General features: G+C 39.6%; 1 protein-coding gene across 3 annotated transcripts in view; it reads left to right on the top strand.

The window, feature by feature from the left end:
• The window catches only part of CDC14A (cell division cycle 14A), a 189,180-nt gene that overhangs the window by 120,589 nt on the left and 45,621 nt on the right, over window positions 1-22,970 (top strand). For all 3 annotated transcript variants that reach the window (XM_064282489.1, XM_064282490.1, XM_064282488.1), the window contains 2 exons: window positions 1,555-1,785; window positions 9,402-9,540. In XM_064282489.1, coding sequence (XP_064138559.1) covers window positions 1,555-1,785; window positions 9,402-9,540 — 370 coding nt within the window. The remainder of the gene's footprint in view (window positions 1-1,554; window positions 1,786-9,401; window positions 9,541-22,970) is intronic.

The raw sequence follows: 22,970 nt of genomic DNA, 5'->3' as shown, positions 1-22,970 counted from the left end.
CGCCGCTCATGGAGTCTGCCACCATGAATGAATTTTAAACAAGAGCAGCTACCTTGGTATTCAGTCAATCAGGGAACTCTGAATGGTTTCCAGGTGTGGAAATTAGTGTGCGGAGAAATCAGTCCTCTTGACGCTTGGGGCCTGGGCTGATTGGGCAAAGTCTAGGTCATGTGTGTGTAATCCTGATAACTTTGTAGCTCCCGTCAATAGTCACACGATGATGGATCCTCCCCAAATAGAATGGGGTTTAGAGCTGAGCATTTGTTCTCTCCCCAAAAGAAAACTGTCCACAAAAATATTATTCAACCTCTTTTAGTTTCTCAGTCTGTTAAATGGGGCTAGCCAACTTGAGTTTAAGAGATTGTTTTAGTGATTAAAAGAGAAATTATATGTAATTCTCACGAGCACATACGCCACTTGCTGTCCTGTCAATTCTGATTCAGTGGCAACCCCACGTGTGTCAGTAAAACGGTGCCCCGTAGGGTTTCAGTGGTTGATTTTTCAGAAGTACATCTCCAGGCCTTTCTCGTGAGGTGGATTCAAATATCCAATCTTGGTTAGGAGCTGAGTACTTAACAGTTTGCACCACTCAGGGACTTCAATTAAAGACATAATCTGTGCTTAATAATCATTAATCTCCCTTGTGGGGGGATTGTACTATCGACTAAAACTATACATCTGGTAAAAAGGTTTTAACTGTAGTTGAAACTTATTTGTCCAATGGAGAACAATGCTCAAGGTGGAGCAGAAAGCACAAAGACTCATTGTAGGCCTTCTGTGCACACTTGAATGTTTCAAGAATGCCTTTGTTTTGGGGATGGAAACCACCTAAATGTCCAACAGTAAACGAATGGATAAACAACTCAGTAAATACATACAATGGAGTATTACTCCACCATAAGGAGAACTGAAGTCCTGATACATGCTACAGCACGGATGAACCTTGAAAACGACATCATGCCGAGTGAAATGTCGGTCACAAACGGACAAATGATGTTATGATTCCACTTAAATGAAATAGCTACAATAGGCAAGTGTATACAGACCTAAAGTTATTGGTGGTTTCCAGGGAGGGGAAAAGCGGGACTTGTGGCTTAGGAGACACTGGGCTTCTATTAAGGGTAATGGAAAAATTTAGAAATGGATAATGGCCACAGTTACATAACATGATGAACATGATGTTACTAAATCATACATATGAAAAATATTGAAACGGCAAATATTTTGTTACATACCTATTTACCACACACACACACACAAAAAGCCTTCATTTTGAGGGTGGGAGGAGTATGCCCCCAGAATTTGAATCTTGAAGTTTTGAACTTTAATGAGCTGCTTCCAATACTTAGCAAAAGGGAAGTTTTTTTCCCATCTATTCTGGTGTTTACGGTTCTTCAGACAGCTGCTTTTAGGAGTGCTCTGTGACCTCTTATTCTCTAAGGAAAGCTCTTTTCTCCTAAGCTCTGTGGAGATTTAGAAACCTTTTTGTTCGGGTGTCTGGGTTATGTAAGATGACGTGCGTGTACTGTGCTTACTGCTCGTTTTTTCCTTTAGGCTACCCTCTTCACGCCCCTGAAGCCTACTTTCCGTATTTCAAAAAGCATAATGTGACTGCGGTCGTGAGGCTGAATAAGAAGATTTACGAGGCAAAGCGCTTCACGGATGCTGGCTTCGAGCACTATGACCTCTTCTTCATAGACGGCAGCACGCCGAGCGATAACATCGTGCGGCGGTTCCTGAACATCTGTGAAAACACGGACGGCGCCATCGCGGTCCACTGCAAAGGTGCGTGGGCGGCCCACCGAGGCCTCACCTTCGTCTCTCTTTCTGAAAGAGGGTGAGCCAAATGTAGCCAAGTCATACAAAAAAAAGCCACTTGGTGTCTTAGGTTTTTTTATTTCAGAAAATTGAAGCACAGAACCCTTTCAAAAACCTTTCCTTAAAGAAAGGATAGCTTGAATGTGGACAAAGGATGGTAGCCCGTGGCTTGCTTGGCCAGGAGGTTTCTTCTGACCTCACCAAGCCCCACCACGTGCAGGAAAACAATAGCAACAGTGTTCTCAGGCTGGCAGAAACACCTTTAAATAGTAAAACTGTCAAGGACTGAGGACTCTTGGTCCTTCTTTCTCTCTTAATTTCAGAATTCCCCATCTCCTTTATATTCGCTTCCTTCCACCCCATCTGATATTTATACCAATCAGCTGTTGAGTTGACTGTGACTCATGGCGACTCATGTGTGTCAGAGTAGAGCTGTGCTCCATAGGGTTTTCAGTGGTTGATTTTTCAGAAATAGATCACCAGGCTTTTCTTCCGGGGAGCTCTGGATAGATTCAAATCTCCAACCTTTCGGTTAGCAGCCAAGCATGTTAACTGCACCACCCAGGGGCTGTACCTGATGTTTAGCACTCCCATTTTCTGATCCAGCTCTGTGGACCCTCCTCTCACCCTCTGCTCCTCCCCTACCCTATTAGTCTTTTGCACCTGGGAACAAAGTGTCTTCCTGCCCACTGCTAGGGGACTGCAGCGCACTGGGTTAATCAGATGGCTTACTTGCCGCTAGTGTGTCACTGCCACTTAGAACTGCAAGACTTGGTGAGGTAAATGTGAATCTCTGCTGCTTGGAAACTTTGAGGCCAGGTTGTTCAGATTATAGGAACAGTTGCCAGATTTAGCAAATAAAAATACAAGATACCCAGTTCAATTTGCATTTTAGGTAAATAATGGTTTTTTAGTGTAAGTGACATATTGCATGGAACCTACTACGTTCTTCTGTATTTTATCTAGCAACCCTATATTAGTCTGTTTAGAAAATCTAAGAAGGCATTTGCTCTCAGCTCAGTTGTTAAACTCTAAGGAGGTTGAAATTCCATTTTCAATTTTCCTTTATGGCAGGTTTTGCTGGGGTCTTTGATTTCAGTGATGAGAGATCACTTTCTCCTTTGATGGATGGAGCCTCCAGTTCCTCACGTGCAGTTTTTCATAATGCCGCTGGGTGGTGCTGTCCTCGTGGTTTTGTTTCTGGGAACCCCCTTCTGTAGTGTTTAATGCTAATTGCCTAGTAGGTGTTGGGGATTGTACCGTTCTTTTCATGTGCGGAGTGCTGCTGGAACTGACTTATTCAGACGAGCTTGGCTTTGGTTCTGACAGAAATTAAAATACCATTTTGTAGGCCCTTGTTTCTATGTTTAAGATGTGAGTAGGTGGAGGTACTTTGCTGAATATGTGAGCAACTCAGGGAAACTTCATTTTTTGCCCGAGAGATGGAAATGAGCAGCACGCGGCCCGACTTCGATGAGGGCTCCTTAAGGCAGGCTTTACCCCATTCTGACAGGGCCACCTCCTTCTCCCTCCCTGTTTCCTAGCGGTATGGGGCCTTCATTGTTCGGGACTCACAATCTCTGTCCATGGGTGGGCTCATGTTAGGAAGGTGTCTCTTGTTCACTTATCATAGGTGCTGCTATTCAGGTTCTAATCAGGTCACAGTGTGGGGGAGGGGGGGAGTGAGCTGGCTTGTCCCAGGTGTAATTCATTGGCGCCCTCAGTTTGCCTTTCCATCTCATTTTGTCAAAGATTGCCCGGGTCCAAGATAAAGCCTGAATTCCAAATATTTCGAGTATCAGTGGAGCTTAAGAGCGAAGGTGAATGTGGCAGCTACCAACGTTTTGTATTCCTACTCCCTCTTTCAAAGTTTGGTTTTCTGTCATAAAAATCAGTATTTGTACTGGGATTAATTTACCTTATTAGTTAGTTTTATGATTGCCAAATCATACAGTTTATCACCTGAGTGTCATGTCTTGGCTTGACAAATTCCAGGGAGAGAGGTGCCAAGCTTACATTAAAACTCACCATCTTTCTTGATAGTATTCATCACCTAAGAAACGTTGTGAAAATGAAACTTTCTGATGTCAGGCATTCTTGTTACAGGTATTCTCTGTATTATATCCTTAACCTGTGAATGTTGACATTTAAAAAATACATTGTAGAGGTTTTTATATTCTTAATTCAAATCAGAGCCTATAGCATTGAGGTCAGTTCTTGTACAGGCAGGTCACATTTAGCTATAGTAACATCTTTATGAAAGTATTATTTCATTTGCTTCCACTTGTACACACAGGTAGGATTTCTTTATAAGGATTACAACTTCGATTTAATTACAGCTATATTGCTTTTAATAGCATAGTTATCTCCCGTAGGCCTGTTAATTATTTTGACATCTGCCCTGATTAAGTCAGCTTAATTTTCTGGTAATTCAAGCAGGCACTGAACACTTTAATTGAACTAAGAGGAAGAGGGAGAGAGAATCTTATCCTATGTCAAATGAACTTTGTTAGCTGCTGGAAAAAGAATGAATAATTGATACCACCACAGAAAGTATTATATACAGAGACAATTTAGGAACTAATTCACTGGGAATTTGTGAAATCTTACAACCATTTGATAGCGGCACCTCACCTTGTGGTTGATAAAAGGGAAGGCCATGAATTCTTGAAATTTTCTAGCACAAGTGGTAATGATTAAGAAAACGGGAACTGTGATGTTTCAGTGTGTGATTATTGATGTCCATAGGGATTTCAGAAAACGCCTGCAACTATAAAGCAATCGTTGTTTGAGTTAGTGTAAGTAGAATACTTCTCAACAACTTGTGCTGTGCCACGGAGCCCTTTAATTACGACTACTTTAAATTTTTAAAAAGTTTTTATAGAAACTTAGTGAAATGTTCCTGTTCTGTTCAATTGTGGTAAGAGCTCCTAACTATTGGGTGCTAAGTATGTTCTTTTTATAGACCTAAATTACAGACTCTGTAAAGAGGTTAATTTCTGTTAAAAGGGGGAAGTGACGTTTGTGTCAGAGAAATTTGAAAATTTTTCTGCACCGCCTTTTTTGGTTGTGAGTGCGTGTCACCAGGAGCCTAGCAGAGGGAACCAGCCCCTTGCACACGGAGGAGAACAGGGAGAGTTACTAGTATTTTCTTCCATAAAGACGCCCTCTTCTCTCCAGACAGAGACCCAAATCGGTGACTCGAAGGAAGAGGGCCTCTGGAAACCAACTGGCCGTGGTTCCTGCTCTTTGCCCTCCATCTGTGTTTTAGCTACATGGTTACCTGTAGTCTTGTGGGATATCTGGGGAGAAACAGAAAGTTAGATTATTCTTAACTCTTAGAAATAAAGGCAGAGGGCCACTGAGATCAAGACTAAGCTTCACTATGTTCCAAAGACCATTGATATATGCTGTGGTAGAAAAGGTACTTCATATGAAAACAGGATACACACACACACACACGTACACACACACACACATGCATGCGTGCACATGCACACGCATCTCATCTAATTAAACAGTGTTATGTATCATTTTTAAAAAGAAAGAGTTGATGGAAAAGGAATGCCAGGCACTTGGAGCATGTGAATACACCATCTGCATTCTCAGCCCCAGGGGATATTAACACCCTCCCAATTGTGCGTGCGTGCGTGCGTGTGTGTGTATAACCCACAGATATACCTGTACATAAATGCATATACAGTGTATTTGTGGCATTACAATCTCATGAGGGAGATGATTAGGGAAAAAAAGTCTAAAAGAGGCTCCTGGGGGGAGGCAATAATGAAAAAAAAAGGTTGAGAAACATTAATTTAGAGAATTACCTTGTTCACATTGTAACATTCCTGAAAATTATGAGGCGTCTTAAAATTGATAGCATGTCGTCATTTTATTGGCAGCATTTTTTCCCTCTTACCAAAAAACCCAGTGCTTTCCAGTCGATTCCGACTCATGGCAACCCTATAGGACAGAGTAGAACTGCCCCACAGAGTTTCCAAGGAGCTCCTGGCAGATTTAAACTGCCAACTCTTTGGTTAGCAGACGTAGCACTTAACCACTATGCCACCAGGGTTTCCTTTTCCCTCTCAGTGGAGCTTAACTAATGGTGTGTATTACAACTGATGGTGTCTCAGATATGCTGAACTATTGTGTATTCCAAGTACTGGGGAGATTTGAGAAGATTCTCTTTACTATTTGACCAGGAAAAGCTGATAAAAGGAGAAGCCCTCCAAAAAACAGAGGACTCTTAAACATATAACAAAAAACCCAAAGCCATCAAGTTTTCTCTTCTCCTTTTCTAACTAAACGAAATCGACATTGTACCAGTTTCTCAGGCCAGATCTTTAACTTTCCTTGTGACACAGTCAAGTTCGAATCCACCGGCCGCTCTCCGTGGGCAGTTCTACTCTGTCCTACGGGGTCGCTATGAGTCGGAATCAAAGTGTATTTCTAATTCAGCCCTTCCTTTCCATTACTGCTGACCACTGTCCTGCCTGTCAGCACCGCTGCTCTCCTGCCCCAGCCTGCCAGTCCGTCTCTCCAGTTCTGACTCTTACCTTTCTTTCTGCCCACTACACTGTGGCCAGATCCATCTGCTCTTATCATGTCATTTTCTTGCCCCAAAACACACAGCAGCCTCATTTTTGCCCTTTTCATTGCTTGAAGAAAAAACACAGATTTTTACGTGACAGTAGTTGTATGTTTATTAGCTGTCGATCACATCACGAATTCGGTAATGCTTTTTAAACGAATGGGCTTTATTCATCAAAGCATCAGCTGCATATATTTGAGAAGTAATAATACACATATGTAGGAGACATGATTTTAACAATAACTTGGTAGCCCTAGTGGTGAAGTGATTAAGAGCTCGGCTGCTAACCAGAAGGTTGACAGTTCAAATCCACCAGCCACTCCTTGGAAACCCTATGAGGCAGTTCTCTTCTGTCCTATAGGGTCACTATGAGTTAGAATTGACTTGATGGCATCTAACAACAACAGCAACAGTAACTTGACAGCCCTCAGAGTCTTTGGCCCACAGATTGGTAACCCAAGTACATATTCCTCCACTTGACTTGGGGGCCTTGTTAATCTGGCCCCTCCATACCAATCCGATCTTATTTTCTAACTGACACACTTGTTTTACAGACCAGCCAGGCTTTTACTTATCTTATCCATCTGCCCAAAATGTTTTGTGACCTTCTTACTCTTTGTTGTTGTTGTTGTTAGCTGTCATTGAGCTGGCCCCAACTCAGGGCGACTCTATGTACAACTGAATGAAATGCCACCCAGTCCTGCTCCATCCCCATGGCGGGTTGCTAATCACATGGTTGTGATCCATAAGGCTTTCACTGGGTGATTTTTGGTAGTAGAACACCAGATCTTTCTTTTTAGTTCATCTTAGTCTGGAAGCTATTTTGAAACCTGTTCAGTGTCATAGCGATATGCAAGGCTCCAGTGATGGACAGGTGGTGGCTGTGCGTCAGGTGCATTGGCTGGGAATCAGACCTGGGTCTCTTGCGAGGACTGTGATAATTCTACCACTGAACCACGACTGCCTCCATCTCCTACTCTTTAGAGCCTGCTAATGTCCATTGCCATCCGTGACATACTCTTTGAAGACATCAGTTCATGTTCCCTCATCTTTTCTCTGAATGTATAGTTTCAGTTTCAAGTTAATTTCTTTGCGTATTGCTTTCTGATTAATATTCTTAGTGTCCACACTAGTTTGATAGCTCATCATGGTCAAGAATTATATCCTATACTTGCTCTTGTCCTTATCCTATGAGCAGGGCCCTGTCCTGGGTATCTTGTAGGCAGTGAATAAATATTTCACTGTAAACATTATCTGGATCTAATGTTTACAGACAAAAAAGTCTTTTTATCTTTCTATTAGAAAAAAGTGTATATGTGAAAAAATAGCCCAGCATAGTACCTTGCTCATGGGTGGTACTTCATAATAAAACTTTATAGTACTGAATTTAATGTCAAGAAGCCAAAGTATGGAAAGCGAAAAAGTCAATGTAACCAAGCATTGTTGGTTGAACATTGTAAGCCTCGTGCAGGCGGACATCCTGCTTGCCTTCATATTTATACTCCCAGCACCTATTGTATAGTGCCTGTACGTGGTTGCCTTTAGGAAATATTTCTGGAATGAATGACAGAATGGATGCAGGAAGAGTGAAAAGAACTCTGGGATGAGAGGCAGGACGCCTGCTGGGTTTTAGCCCTAGATTCCATATTTACTTGTTATACTGATATTTAATATCTTTGTGCTTCAGTTGTTCTGGTATATGAACAAAAACTGCTATTTCTCAGAACCTAGAGCTTGATCAAGGAAACCCTGGTGGTGTAGTAGTTATGTGCTATGGCTGCTAACCAAGAGGTCAGCAGTTTGAGTCTGCCAGGCGCTCCTTGGAAACTCTATGGGGGCAGTTCTACTCTGCCCTATAAGGTTGCTATGAGTTGGAATCAACTTGACAGCAGTGGGTATAGTGGGTAGAGCTTGATCAAGTTTTTGACTATTTTTGGGAAAGGAGGAAGCCAATGCATATTTTTTAAAAAATTGACAAAAATTTAAAGTCTTGTGACTTTTATTTCTCTGGAGAGAGGAAAATAGATAAGAAATCATAAAAACTCTTTGAAGAAATCACGATTCAAGGTAGTAACCAATACTTCATTAAAAACAATTTCTAGCTGTGTTATACTTTTATCCTACATAATGGAGATTTTTTTTAATGGAGATTAGGTTTGATGTAAGGAAAATGTTCTGATGTGAAAGTTATTTAAAAAAAATGAAATAGATGGCCTCAGGAAATGACACTTGAATACTTCTAATTATTTAATTATTTGCTTTGTTCTTACAAAGGCAGGGACCGTGTCTGTTTTATTTGTCACTGTATCCCCAGGTCCTAGCACAGTACCTGGCAGGCAGTAGGTGCTCCATCAATACCTCCTGACTGAGGAAATGATGAAATCCTGGCTGAGTTAAACAGAGGTTAGAATGACCAGCTGATACAGTATTGAAACAGTAGTGGGTTAGGTGGTTGATGATGCTTGATTCTATGATTGTTTATTCCTTATTGCCTTTGATCCTATAATTCCTTATTCTAATAATTGACTGATAATATGATCAGTCATACCACTGACTCAAAGGTTATACTCAGAAATTGTTAACTGTAGGTTCCTCTCAGCCTGGGCTGTGGCCAAGGACGAGGAACATGGAGACCTTTGACAGGAGATGTTTTACAGGTGCTCGTCATGGAACCGGCATTGCCATAATAACATTCATGGATGACAGTCCTTCCTGAAGGCGCCAGGGGTTGAACTCCATTGTTTGGCAAGATGGCTCTGATTTTTATATTTTTCTTAGACATGTTCCTTTATTTTAATAACACTGTCTATTAAAAAAGGTTTCTGAGTTAGAGTTATCTTTTAACTCCACATCATGTAAAAAGCATTACTGAGTTTAAAAATCTTGCTTTGTATTTGAAATGAGTGCAGTTTCTAGGCAGGGTTTGCGTTCCATGTATTTATAGGTGCATTTGCTGTACTTTGTGTTTCTCATTCTGTTTCCTCTCTTACAGCTGGTCTTGGAAGAACAGGGACACTGATTGCTTGTTATGTAATGAAGCACTACAGGTTTACACATGCTGAAATCATTGCTTGGATCAGAATATGCCGGCCAGGCTCCATTATAGGACCCCAGCAGCACTTCCTGGAAGAGTAAGTATATCGTATCCATTATCACATTACATCCTTTTCCTGGTCCTTTCTACCTGTTGTTCCTTGGCGTGGACCGTGTCAACCTGTGGTTACAAAATGGCTGCATTGTTAGAAGTCTGTGCCTGTAATGGAATAATGTTGATTTGACAGCTAATGCATTCTAACTTCGTACCTTTTATACCTCTTAAATCAGGTGAGAGCATGAAGAAAATCACAGAGCCATCTCTGCCTACCTTTTTTCTGTCATTTTCTATGTCTGATCTGGCTACAGTGCAATTTTCTTATGTCAGCCCACTTGGCACTTTTCATTCTTTTCTTTTATTTGCGTGTCTAAAAGTAGGAAAAAAAAACCCCAAAACCCCACAACTCAGGTCAGCCAGTGATGTCAGTAGGATTGCTGCTGTCCTGACAGCTAACTGAACTGGTAATATAGTTGCAACTTGTGAACATACCTCAAGAAGCTACCAAGGAGGACAAGAGTAGAAAACTGGGTAAAAAAAAAAAAAAAAAAAAAAAAATTTTTTTTTTTTCTCCTGCCACTAGCTAGCTTTATGACCATTATTTAGAAGAATACTTACAAATTCGTTCATTCATTTATTCACTTACTTGTTTATTAACTGTATGTCAGACCACACCATTTACCAGGTACCCTAGCAGATGCAGCCCATAAGGTGGAGAGATTTAAGCTGTACGACCCTTTCCAGTCTACCTGGTTTCCCCTTAAAATGTTAGAAATGAGCATCAGTCTACTTACAAATAAAATGAGGACGTGAAATTAGCACTAGCTGATCTTGATTCAGCTCTAAATTCAGTGAATTAGGGGTATTTTGTATTGATATTTATTTATTTTTTTTTTTAAATGCCAGAATGTCTCTATTTTGAATGGTATTCTTTTCTATATAATTACATCCTTTTCAATTTAAATCATCTTAGAGAAACAAAAAGATAATGAATTTCATGGAAAGGTGCATCTCAGCATCTGAAATATTTAAGAGCATTTGAACTTGCTAAGGAATTACTTATTTTAGTTGCTAATCCCAAAGGGAATAAATGATATGAAAACAAGTGCCAGATAATGGGCAGTGTAATACCTTAGTTTAGAAGAATGAGGCAGAAGTGTAAGGGATAAATAAGGAAAACAAACAAACAAAAAAACACACCCAATAAAGGGATCATTAAGACAGAAATTCCTAAGTTTCTGGCCTATGACGCACAAATAAAATAATTCCCTTATTTTGGAGCTTTATTCTTTAGCGGACCCTAATCCAGTGTTTTCCTCTGTTTTACATTATGGGTGCCAGTAGCTCGGAACTTTGTGCTGTATGTCTGCCCAGGTGCTGTTTTACTTACTTATTGCTTAATAAAAAAAACCCCAACTTATTGCTTACTAACCTCAAATAGATGGCCTTTAAACCAAACCAAACCCATGGCTGTCAAGTCGATTCTGACTCATAGTGACTCTATAGGACAGAATAGAACTGCACCATAGGGTTTCCAAGGAGTGGCTGGTGGATTCGAACTGCTGACCTTTTGTTTAGCAGCTGAGCTCTTAACCACTGCGCCACCAGGCCTTAGGGTTAAAAAAATAAAAAGTACCCTTAAGTTCGATTCTTTAAGCCACTTAGGCAATCTCTTAGTATCATTATTTTGAAGTATACTCATTCAATATCTATTTATTGAAAACTCACCTTGCCCCGGGCATTCTGCTAGGTGCAGCTGGCAGGGTGAGGAGGGAGGCGTAGCTCTGAGAACACTGCTGTTCAGGTTCACCGAGTTTTCCCAGGGTATCAGGTAACACAGACCTTCCCACTTCATACCTGCACCCTCCGGCCTCCCTCCGGTGCCTCTTTGCTCTGCAAGATCTCCAAATAATAGCGGAAGAAATTAGGGTTATGGAGCAAAGGCACTCTAGGTGGAAGAAAATTTCTTTCTTTTTTTTTTTTTTTCCATTTATAGATATTTTTTTTTAAGCTATAAAATTTAGCGTATTTCTGTAGGTTTGAGTCAGGACCACAGTTTTTCAAGTATTTTTGTCTGAAAACGGAGGTGCAGGAAAGACTTGTATAACTAAAATATTAAGGTAAAAGTCATGACTAATGCTGAAGTTAGAACCTTTCTGAAAGCAAGTTCTTTGAGTTAGGCACTGTACAATTTTATATTTTGCAGTGTTTCTTTTACCGCCTTGCTCGTGGCTTTCCCAGGTTTTATCAGAATGTCTGCTTCAGGGCAGTGGTCTACGGCTGTTTTGCTTTATGCCTGTAAATGGTGCAAAAAAAAAAAAAAAAAAACAAGCTACCAAACCCATTGCTGTTCGGTTGATTCCGACTCATAGCGACCCTGTAGGACAGAGAAGAACTGTCCCCATAGGTTTCCAAGGAGCAGTTGGTGAATTCTAACTGCTCACCTTTTGGTTAGCAGCCATAGCTCTTAACCACTATGCCACCGGGGTTACCAAGTGGCATCAAAGGTAGTATTTTGCTTTACCTGACTGTGTACACTACATTTATTCTCATCTCTTACCCTCCTGTCCTCAGTTTTCCCTTTGAAGTCTGTGTCCTGACATACCTGGTGGCAGAAAACATTGCTTAGTGCGTTGGTAACATTCATTCACTCAACAGATATTTGTTAGGTGTGTAAGGCAGTCCTTGAGTTACCAGTGAGATCAGTCTTTAAGTCAAATTTGTAGATAAGTCACAACAGGTTACATACGGTTCTTATTTAGCGTTGGTTAGTCAAATATTCCGACTCGACGGCACTGGGTTGGTGGGTTTTTAGTCAAATGTTTGCCTTAGTATATATTATATGTATTACTTTTCTGTACATTATTAAAAGGAGCCCTGGTGGCACAGTGTTTGAAGCGATTGAATGCTAACTGAAAGGTTGGTGTTTGTAAACCACCAGTGGCTCTGCAGGAGAAAGATGTGGCAGTCTGCTTTCGTAGAGCTTAGCAGCCTCGGAACCCCTGTGGGGTCGCTATGAGTGGAAATCGACTCGATGGCAGTGGGTTTGGGTGGACATATAAAAGGGAGCCCTGGTAGCACAGTGGTTAAGTGCTTAGCTGCTAACCGAAAAGTCGACAGTTTGAACTCAACAGCCGCTGTGCAGGAGAAAGATGTGGCAATCTGCTTTCATAAAGATTTACTGCCTTGGGAACTCTATGGGGCAGTTTTACTCTGTCTTGTAAGGTTGCTGTGGTTTGGAACTAACTTGACAGCAATGGGTTTTTTGGTTATGCATATAAAACACTGAAGAAACACTTCTAAACCACGCAATGTTCCCCCCCGCTTTGGTAAATTATTCATTAGTTGAAACTTTGTTTTGATTACAATTGAGTTCAGCCTCTAATTGACCAAAGGCATGTACAGAAAAAATATCTGTGCCAGTACTGAAAACAAGTAACATATCTTTTTTTTTTTTTTTTACAAATCTGTGCTAGTTATAAAAGAGAATATTGAAGACTGTAAAATTAGATGACAAGTAAAATTAGAAGCAGAGAGCCTTTCAGGTTTCCCTCTCCACAAATGTCCCAATATTAGAGAGGGGAGAAAAAGGGAGGCACAAGAGAGGCAGATACCATTTCACTAGGGATACTCTTATTCCAGTTTCTAAAGATCAGAGAAATTTTTTTTTATTGTAATTTAGATGAAGGTTTATAGAACAAACTAGCTTCTCATTAAATAGTACACATATTGTTTTATGACACTGGTTACCAACACTCTCCCTTCTCAACCTTGGGTTCCCTGTGTACCAGCTTTCCTGTCCCCTCCTGCCTTCTAGTCCTTGCCCCTGGGCTGGTGTGCCCCTTTGGTCTTGTTTAGTTTTATGGGCCTGTCTAATTTTTGGCTGAAGGGTGAACCTCAGGAGTGACTTCATTACTGTGCTAAAAAGGGTGTCTGGGGGCCATATTCTCGGGGTTTCTATAGTCCCTGTCAGGCCAGTAAGTCTGATCTTTTTTTGTGAGTTAGAATTTTGCTCTACATTTTTCTCCAGCTCCGTCAGGGACCCTCTATTGTGATCCCTGTCAGAGCAATCAGTGGTAGTACCGGGCACCATCTAGTTGTACTGGACTCAGTCTGGTGGAGGAGGTGGTAGTTGTGGTCCATTAGTCCTTTGGACTAATCTTTCCCTTGTGTCTTCAGTTTTCTTCATTCTTCCTTACTTCCAAAGGGGTGAGACCAGTGGAGTATCTTAGATGGCTGCTTGCAAGCTTTTAAGACCCCAGACACTACTCACCAAACTAGAATATAGAACATGTTACGTCAGTTGAGCTAGATGTTCCCCGAGATCATGGTCCTCACAACCCTCAGCCCAGAAATTTGGTCCCTCAGGCAGTTTAGATGTTTCTGTGGAGCTTTCATGACCTCGCATTGTACAAGTTGCAGACCACACAATGTTTCCATGAGCGTCACAAAGTACTGCGTGTGTTTGTTATTATGAACCATTGTATTTAACTCAAATTTTTAATATAATAGGCTTTATGGCAGTTCATTCATAAGTACAAGTTCTCTGTAAGTCGGACATTTGTAACCTGGGAACTGCCTGTACTGTGTGTTAGGCAGTGTTCTAGGTCCTGGGGGTATATCAGTGAACACAACAGCCAAGATCCTTACTCCAGCGGTGCTTGTATTTCTAGTGTAAGGAGCACAGGTAATAGACTAGTATGTAAGGTGATAAACACGATGATTTCAGATGATGCTATGAGTGCTGTGAAGATATGATAGAGACTAGTGTGAGAGGGTGATTGATGGAGATGTGGGAGGCCCTATGGACTGAGTGGTCAAGGAAGGCTTCCCCAAAGAGCATGGAGACCCAGAGGGCAAGAAGGAACCAGTTCTATCAAAACCTGAATTGTGTCCCAAGTAGGGGGAAGGAGGGCACACACAGGTCCTGAGATAGTGATAAGTTTACCATTTTTGCAGCCCAGAAAGAAGGCTAGTGTGGATAGAATATAATGAGCTGAGAATGGATGATTTGAAAGGTAGACTCAGGGAATTTTCACAAAGTGAGCACACCCATGTAACTTACCCAACCACCCGGCCGCAAGATCAAGAGGTATAACATTACCAGCACCCAGAAGATCCCCCTGTGTCCCCTCGCATTCACTACCCAGTTCTTCCCCCAAGTACATTATTCATTATACTGACTTCTAACACCATAGATAAATTTTGTCTGTTTTTGAACTTTATATAAATGGAACCATACAGCATGTACGTCTGGCTTCTTTCACTCAACGTTATCCTTATTGTTATGTATAGCAATAGTTTATTTTCATGGCTGTATAAATTCCATTTTTCAATATATGGCATTTTAGTTCTGTTGATGCATATTGTTTTCAGTTTTTGACTATTTTCTTGTCTTTTGGTACACCTAGGAGCACAACAATTTGGTTTCTGTACATTTGTGTTTAGCAGATATTACTAAACAATTTTCCAAAGTAGGTATACCAGTTTACATTCCCACCCACAGTGGTTGGGAGTTCCAGTTTCTTTGAACTCTTACTAACACTTGGTGTTGTCAGTGTTTTAAATTCAAGTCATTACATTTTGTTTGTACTGGTAATTTTCTTTGTAGTTTTAGATTGCGTTTTCCTCATGACTAATAAGATTGAATTTCTTTCCATATATTGATAGGCCATTTATTTTCTTTGTCAGTCTCGCTGGAGGTTTGTCAATTTTTTTTTTTTTTTTTTTAAAGAACCAGCTCTTTGTTTCATTGATTTTGTACCCCTTTCATTTATATCTGCTGTTATATTTATTGTTTCCTTTTACTTGCTTTGAGTTTATTTTGCTCTTCTCTTTCTAGGTTTTTGAGATGGGAGCTCAGATTATTGGTTTGAGACATCTTTTTTTTTTTCTAATGTATGCATTTAGTGCTATAGATTTCTATCTCAGCACAACTTTGGCTGTGCCCCACAAATTTTGATATGTTATGTTTTCACTCATTTCAATGTATGCGTTCCCCCTCCCCCGCCCTGAGACTTCTTCTTTGACCCATGGATTATTCTGAAGTGTGTTGTTTTGTTTCCAAGTGTTTGGATATTTTTCTGTTATTGATTCTTAGGTTACATTGTGGTGAGGGGAGACGCTTTGTATGAGAGTGATTTTTGATTGAAACATTTTCCTATGATGTATGAAACTACTGATCTTGTTTAAACCCTCTGTTTTTATTTATTTATTTTTCCTACTCACACTGCTATGGCAGGGGAAGTGGGGGTGCCTTGTCACTTCAGGTTGGCAGTTTGAACCCACTCAGTGGCACCTCGGAGAACAGGCCTGGTAATCTGTTTCTGAAAGGTCACCACCTTGAAAACCCTGTGGAGTACTTTCTACTCTGCACACATGGGGTCACTAGAGGTTGGAATCAATTAGATGGCAACAACAACACTCTGTCTCTATTCTGATCCTTTGACTAGGGAGAGCAGACTTTTGTTTTTTTTTTTGTGTCTGTACCTTCTACATCTCCAAGTCCAGGATATACGAGGCAAAACAAAACACAGGGAACTCATCACCATGTTGTCATTCAGGTCCCTACCCAGTCTGCCTTCTCTCTACCTTTCCGAGTTTTCTTATGTTTGTTTTATATATAGTATACAGGATTTTTAGTTGTACTTAGTGGGAGGAATAGGGAAAAGTATGTCTATTTTTCTTCCCAGAAGCAGAAGTATTATATGTTAAGATAATCAGTCTGACTGTTATGTTTAGCATAAAACCTGCTGTGGTATGCTGAATAGTGACCCCCAAACTTGTCCACGTCATAATCTTTAGTACCTGTGAATTTTACCTAATATGGCAAAAATGACTTTGCATGGTGGTTACTAGGCGAAGGTGGGGGGGAGGGGATTTAATTGCTTAGTGATGGGAAAATTTGGAGGTGGATAATGATAATGGTTGAACAACATGATAAACATACGTAATGGCACTGAATTGAACATGTGAAGAATGTTGAAATGGCAAGCTATTTGTTATGTATTTACCACAATTAAAAAAAAAAAACAACTTGAAGATGTGATTTAGGATCTTGGAATGGGGAGATTATTCTGGATTATTCAGGTAGACTCAGTGTAAACACAACTATTTTTATGAGGGACACAGGAGGAATCAGTTAGAGGAGAGGGTCAAGTGAAGCAGAAATTGGAGTGATGTGTTTTGAAGATGTAGGGAGGAACCAAAAACAAGGGAATAGGTGGCCACTGGAAGCTGAAAAAGATAAGGAAACAAATTCTCCCCTCAGAGCCTCCAGGAGGAACCAGACCTGCTTACACTTTGACTTTACCTAAGTGAAACCGATTTCAAACTTCTGACTTATAAGACTGTAAGAAAGTAAGATTTTGCTGTTTTCAGCAACTAAGTTTGTGGTAATTTCTTACAGCCACCAAAGGAAGCTTAATGTATCTGTCTTGCGTAGGTAGTATATACAGTAAGATATTTAGATTGTAATGATGAGAAACTGTAGTGGCACAGTGGTTAAGAGCTGCTAACCAAAAGGTCAGCAGTTCAAATCCACTAGCCACTCCTTGGAAACCCTGGGGGGGTAGTTCTACTCTGTCCTTCAGGGTCGCTCTGAGTTGTAATCGACGCGACAGCAACGGTGCGACGAACATGAGTATGTCTGAACTTCTCTTATTCATCACGTTTTTAATTTGGAATGTTTGAAGAAGGGGAGTCATGCGATCCAAGATTTATATTTAAGAAAGATTGAGCTGCAACGATGTGTAAATGAATCAGATGGAGGGAGATTTGAGCCAGAAAAGCTAAAAAGGAGATGACTGTCATCTGTCTCAGGGGGATGGGAACTTGTCAAAGGGGCCAGAAATTGGACTGAAAAGTTACAGATGAGTACCAGGGACATTGCAACGAAATAAATATCAAGCTTTGAAGATTGCTGATTGACTAGATACGATAGATGAAGATGGTGACGTCAATGATGATGCAAAAGCATGAATAAGTAAGATGTTCATTAAGACAGAAATAGGAGGGTAAAAAAAGTTTTCTGATAGGTTCTTATTTGTCAAAAATGACTGAACAAGTTAAAGGGATTGTATTCTTTCAAGGACAAAAAAGCCAATCAGTGCTTTTCAGATAATGTTAATTCCAAATCTGTGACTTTAGGGAAGCTGGTTTGTCACATCTTGTAACCCTTGAAGACCAAAATATGTCCAGATGTTTTGTTTGATTTCTGTGTCATAAAGAAACATTTCTCTATGTTGCTGGCAGTGAGAGGGATGTTTACTAACATCTTTGTGAGTTGTTGATGAATTTATATATTGGCATATTCAGACTTTTTTGCTATAGTCTAAAATTTTATATTTAAATTTTTTGTAGAATATAAATTAAATTCTCTGTTTACAAAACAATGAATAAGTGCTTTTCTTCTGCTTAAAGCTGATGGTTTCAAGCTAAAAATAACTATTCTGAATCTAAAATGTGCTTTCTAGCAAACATCCTCAAGGCTCTTGAAACAATGCACAAACAAATGGCTTGTGTTATTGAAGCAACTCTAAACCCTTCCTTCTCAGAGGCAGCATGTAGAAGTATAAAGGTGGAGTTAGGCTGTCTTGTGATTTGGTTAATTTGTCGAATATTCACCATGTAGCACTATGCTGGCCTTTGGCTCATGATCCATTAAAAAACTTCCATTCATTAGAAAGGGATCATGGAGGGACTGTTACCAGGTTCCACAGGGACTTTCAATTCACAGAGATCTTTTACTTGTGTGGATATGTTGGTATTGTTTTTTGCTATGTTGTTATTTTTTTTTAGTTTTTATTGTGCTTTAAGTTAAAGTTTACAAATGAAGTCAGGCTGTCATACAAAAATTTATATACACCTTGCTATGTACTCCAAGTTGTTACCCCCTAATGAGACAGCATACTCGTTCTCTCCACCCTGTATTCCTGTGTCCATTCAGTCAGCTTCTGTCCCCTTCTGCCTTCTCATCTCCCCTCCAGACAGGGGCTGACCACATAGTCTCATGTGTCTACTTGAGCCAAGAAGCTCACTCCTCACCAGTATCATTTTCTATCTTACAGTCCAGTCCAATCCCTGTCCGAAGAGTTAGCTTTAGGAATGGTTCCAGGCTTGGGCTAACAGAAGGTCTGGGGACCATGACCTCCAGGGTCCTTCTATTTTCAGTCAGACCATTAAGTCTGGTCTTTTTATGAGAATTTGAGGTCTGTATCCCACTGCTCTCCTGCTCCATCAGGGATTATCTGTTGTGTTCCCTGTCAGGGCAGTCATGGGTTGTAGCTGGGCACCATCTAGTTCTTCTGGTCTCAGGCTTATGTAGTCTCTGGTTTATGTGGCCCTTTCTTTACATTTCCACCAGCAGTGTATTAGTGTTCTAGTCTCTCCACAACCTCTCCAACATTTATTATTTTGTGTTTTTCGGATTAATGCCAGCCTGTCGGAGTGAGATGGAATCTCATTGTAGTTTTGATTTGCATTTCTCTAATGGCTAATGAGCATGAGCATTTCCTCATGTATCTGTTAGCTACCTGAATGTCTTCTTTAGTGAAGTGCCTGTTCATATCCTTTGCCCATTTTTAGATTGGGTTATTTGTCTTTTTGTAGTTCAGTTTTTGTAGTATCATGTAGATTTTAGAGATCAGACGCTGATCAGAAACGTCATAGCTAAATTTTTTTTTTAGTCTGTAGCTAATCTTTTTACTCTTTTGGTGAAGTCTTTGGATGAGCATAGGTCTTTGATTTTTAGGAGCTCCCAGTTATCTAGTTTTTTTCTGCATTCTTTATAATGTTTCGTATACTGTTTATGCCATGTATCAGGGCTCCTAACGTTGTCCCTGTTTTTTCTTCCATGATCTTAATCATTTTAGATTTTATATTTAGGTCTTTGATCCATTTTGAGCTTGTTTTTGTGCATGGAGTGAGGTATGGGTCTTGTTTCATTTTTTTGCAGATGGATATCCAGTTATGACAGCACCGTTTGTTAAAAAGACTGTCTTTTCCCCATTTAACTGTTTTAGGACCTTTGTCAAATATCAACTGCTTATATGTGGATGGATTTATGTCTGGATTCTCAGTTCTGTTCCACTGGTCTATGTATCTGTTGTCGTACCAGTACCAGGCTATTTTGACTATTGTGGTGGTATAATAGGTTCTAAAATCAGGTAGAGTGAGGCCTCCCACTTTGTTCTTTTTCAATAATGCTTTACTTATCTGGGGCCTCTTTCCCTTCCATGTGAAGTTGGTGATGTTTCTCAATCTCACTGAAAAATGTTGTTGGAATTTGGATCAGAATTGCGTTTTATCTGTAAATTGCTTTTGGTAGGATAGACGTTTTTACAATGTTGAGTCTTCCTATCCATGAGCAAGGTATGTTTTTCTACTTTGTAGGTCTTTTTTGGTTTCTTGCAGTAGTGTCTTATAGTTTTCTTTGTATAGGCTTTTTACGACTCTGGTAAGATTTATTCCTAAGTATTTTATCTTCTTCGGGGCTACTGTAAATGGTATTGATTTGGTGATTTCCTCTTCGACATTCTCTTTGTTGGTGTAGAGGAATCCAACTGATTTTTGTATGTTTATCTTGTATCCAGATGCTCTGGTCACTCTTCTATCAGTGTCAGTACTTTTCTTAAGGATTCTTTGTGTTTTTCTGTGTATAAGATCATGTCATCTGCAAATAGAGATACTTTTACTTCTCCCTTACCAATCTGGGTGCCCTTTATTTCTTTATCTAGCCTAATTGGCTCTGGCTAGGACCTCCAGCACAATGTTGTATAAGAGTGGTGATAAAGGGCATCCTTGTCTGGTTCCTGTTCTCAGGGGGAATGCTTTCAGACTCTCTCCACTTGGGACAGTGTTGGCTGTTGGCTTTGAATAAATGCCCTTTATTACGTTGAGGAATTTTCCTTCTATTCCTATTTTGCTCAGAGTTTTTATCATGAATGGGTGTTGGACTTTGTTAAATGCCTTTTCTGCATCAATTGATAAAATCATGTGATTCTTTTTATTTATATGATGGATTACATTAATTGTTTTTCTAATGTTGAACCATCCCTGCATACCTGGTATGAATCCCACTTGGTCATGGTGAATTAGTTTTTTGATATGTTGTTAAATTCTATTGGCTAGAATTTTTTTTGGATTTTTGCATCTATGTTCATGAGGGATATAGGTCTGTGACTTTCGTTTTTTGTGGTGTCTTTACCTGGTTTTCATATCAGGGATATGCTGGCTTCACAGAACGAGTTTGGGAGTATTCCATTCTTTTCTATGCTCTGAAATACCTTTAGTAGTAGTGGTGTTAACTCTTCTCTGAAAGTTTAGTAGAACTCTCCAGTGAAGCCGTTATGTTGTTATTTTTATTTTAAAATTTCCTCGTGAAAAAAGAGAATGCACATAAAACCTAAACTGGACCTTGCTGAGGGCTCTGTATTTGCAAAGCAGAGCTTCCATTTTGAATGTAGTTATCCCTAAGGGAAGAATAATTTTTGTGGTTAAGCTTTTTTGCATACTTACATCCATAAATTAGAAATTCCTCCAATCTGCTTTATTATCATAGATATATTCATCAACTTCAAGTTGGATATTTTTTAGCGTTCTGACTTAGCTGTGAGGTTTCAGTTGTCTGCAGTGCTTCTCAAACATCAAAGTGCATACAGATCATTTGGAGATCTTATTAAATGCAGTTTCTGATATAGTAGGTCTTGGGTAGTACCTGAAATTCTGCTTTTGGAGCAAGGTCCCAGGTAATACTGATGGTCCTGATCCATGAACTATACCGAATAACAAGGACCTTTGGCTCATTCTTAATCTATATATAAAATAAAAAATTTATATCAATTTTTGCCACATCCAATTTGGTACTTACAGCACTAAGTTTTACAGTTAGATTGAGTTATATCAGAAGTTCATAGTTTAACTAACCATTGCTTTTTATTTCCGGAAATTACCAAAAATAAGATGAAGAAAACCTATTCAGAAACTGTAAAAATGCTTGAAAAAAGTCTAACAATCCTTTGAGTTTCTAGTTGTGATTTATCCTTATCATTTCCTTTTGTTATCTTTTTTAGATACCTGTGGTGCGTCAAAGAATGTGGTTTAATTTTTTTTCTTTCGATAATCAATTTCAAGCATTTAAAATTTTGTCATTCCTGAAATATAAAAAACAGAACTTAAAAATAACAGTAGAAGAGATCATGCTTTATTTATTAGACTAGCAGTATATTGGATAGGTTTGGGTTTATACTGTTTACTGAAAGTCGCAGTTTTATATAATACTCATTTATGGAAGCTTCCAGTTTTTTCCCCAATTATTTATTATTGCATCATTTAACCCCTTTATTGACTGTCAATTGGCATTGAAACTAAGCAAAAATAAAATCCTAATACAGATTCAAGTATTAAGGGTAAATTAGATGTATATCAGAATTTTTGGCAGTGGCAGCCTGAGAAATTAGTCTACTTTAAAATACGAATGCCAGAAGGATCGAGAGCTTTCCCATTAAGATTAGGAACAAGACAGGTATACCCGCTCTCACAATTACTATTCAACATCATTTTGGAAGTCCTAGACAGAGCAATTAGGCTAGGGGGAAAAAGGTATCCAAATCAGGAAGGAGGAGGTAAAACTATCCTTTCTTCCAGATGGCATGATCCTATACATAGAAAACCCCAAAGAATGCACAAGAAAGCTATTAGAACTAATAAATGAATTCAGTAAATTGGTAGGGTACAAGGTCAACACACAAAAACCATTCAGGCAGATGGAAAGGAAATTAAGGAAATATTGCCATTAATAATAGCATCTAAAAGAATAAAGTACTTGGGAATAAATTTAATAAGGAAAGTGAAAGACCTGTACATAGAAAACTATAAAGCATTATTAAAAGAAAGTAGACTTAAATAAATGGAAGGACATTCTGTGTTTGTGGATTGGAAGACTTAATATAGCTGCGCTGGTGGTACAGTGTTTAAGAGCTCCAAAAGGTCGGCTCTTTGGATCTACCATCTGCTCCTTGGAAACCCTTTGGGGCAGTCCCACTGTGTCCTATAGGGTCGCTATGAGTTGGAATCAACTTGTTGGCAAAGGGTTTTTTTTTTTTTTTTTAAATAAATGGAAGGACATTCTGTGTTTGTGGATTGGATTAAAAGGCTTAATATGGTTAAGATGTCTGTAGTGCCCAAAGCAATCTATAAATTCTATGCAGTCCCCATCAAAATTCCAACATCCTTCTTTGCAGAAATGGAAAAGCTATTCCTCGAATTTGTAGGGAAGAGGAAGGGACCCTGAAAGCTAGAGTAATCTTGAAGAAGAAGAATAAAGTAGGAGGACTCACACTTCCTGATTTCAAAACATGCTATAAAGCCAGAGTAATTAAAATAGCCAGGTAGTGGTATAGACGTGTAGATGAATGGAATAGAATTGAGAGCCCAGAAATAAATCCATACATCTAGCATCAACTGATTTTT

Source organism: Loxodonta africana, chromosome 3 (genome assembly GCF_030014295.1).
Source record: "Loxodonta africana isolate mLoxAfr1 chromosome 3, mLoxAfr1.hap2, whole genome shotgun sequence".
In the NCBI taxonomy this organism is placed as follows: domain Eukaryota; kingdom Metazoa; phylum Chordata; class Mammalia; order Proboscidea; family Elephantidae; genus Loxodonta; species Loxodonta africana.
Note: the sequence above shows the minus strand (reverse complement) of the source record. Positions and strands in the feature narration are given on the sequence as shown.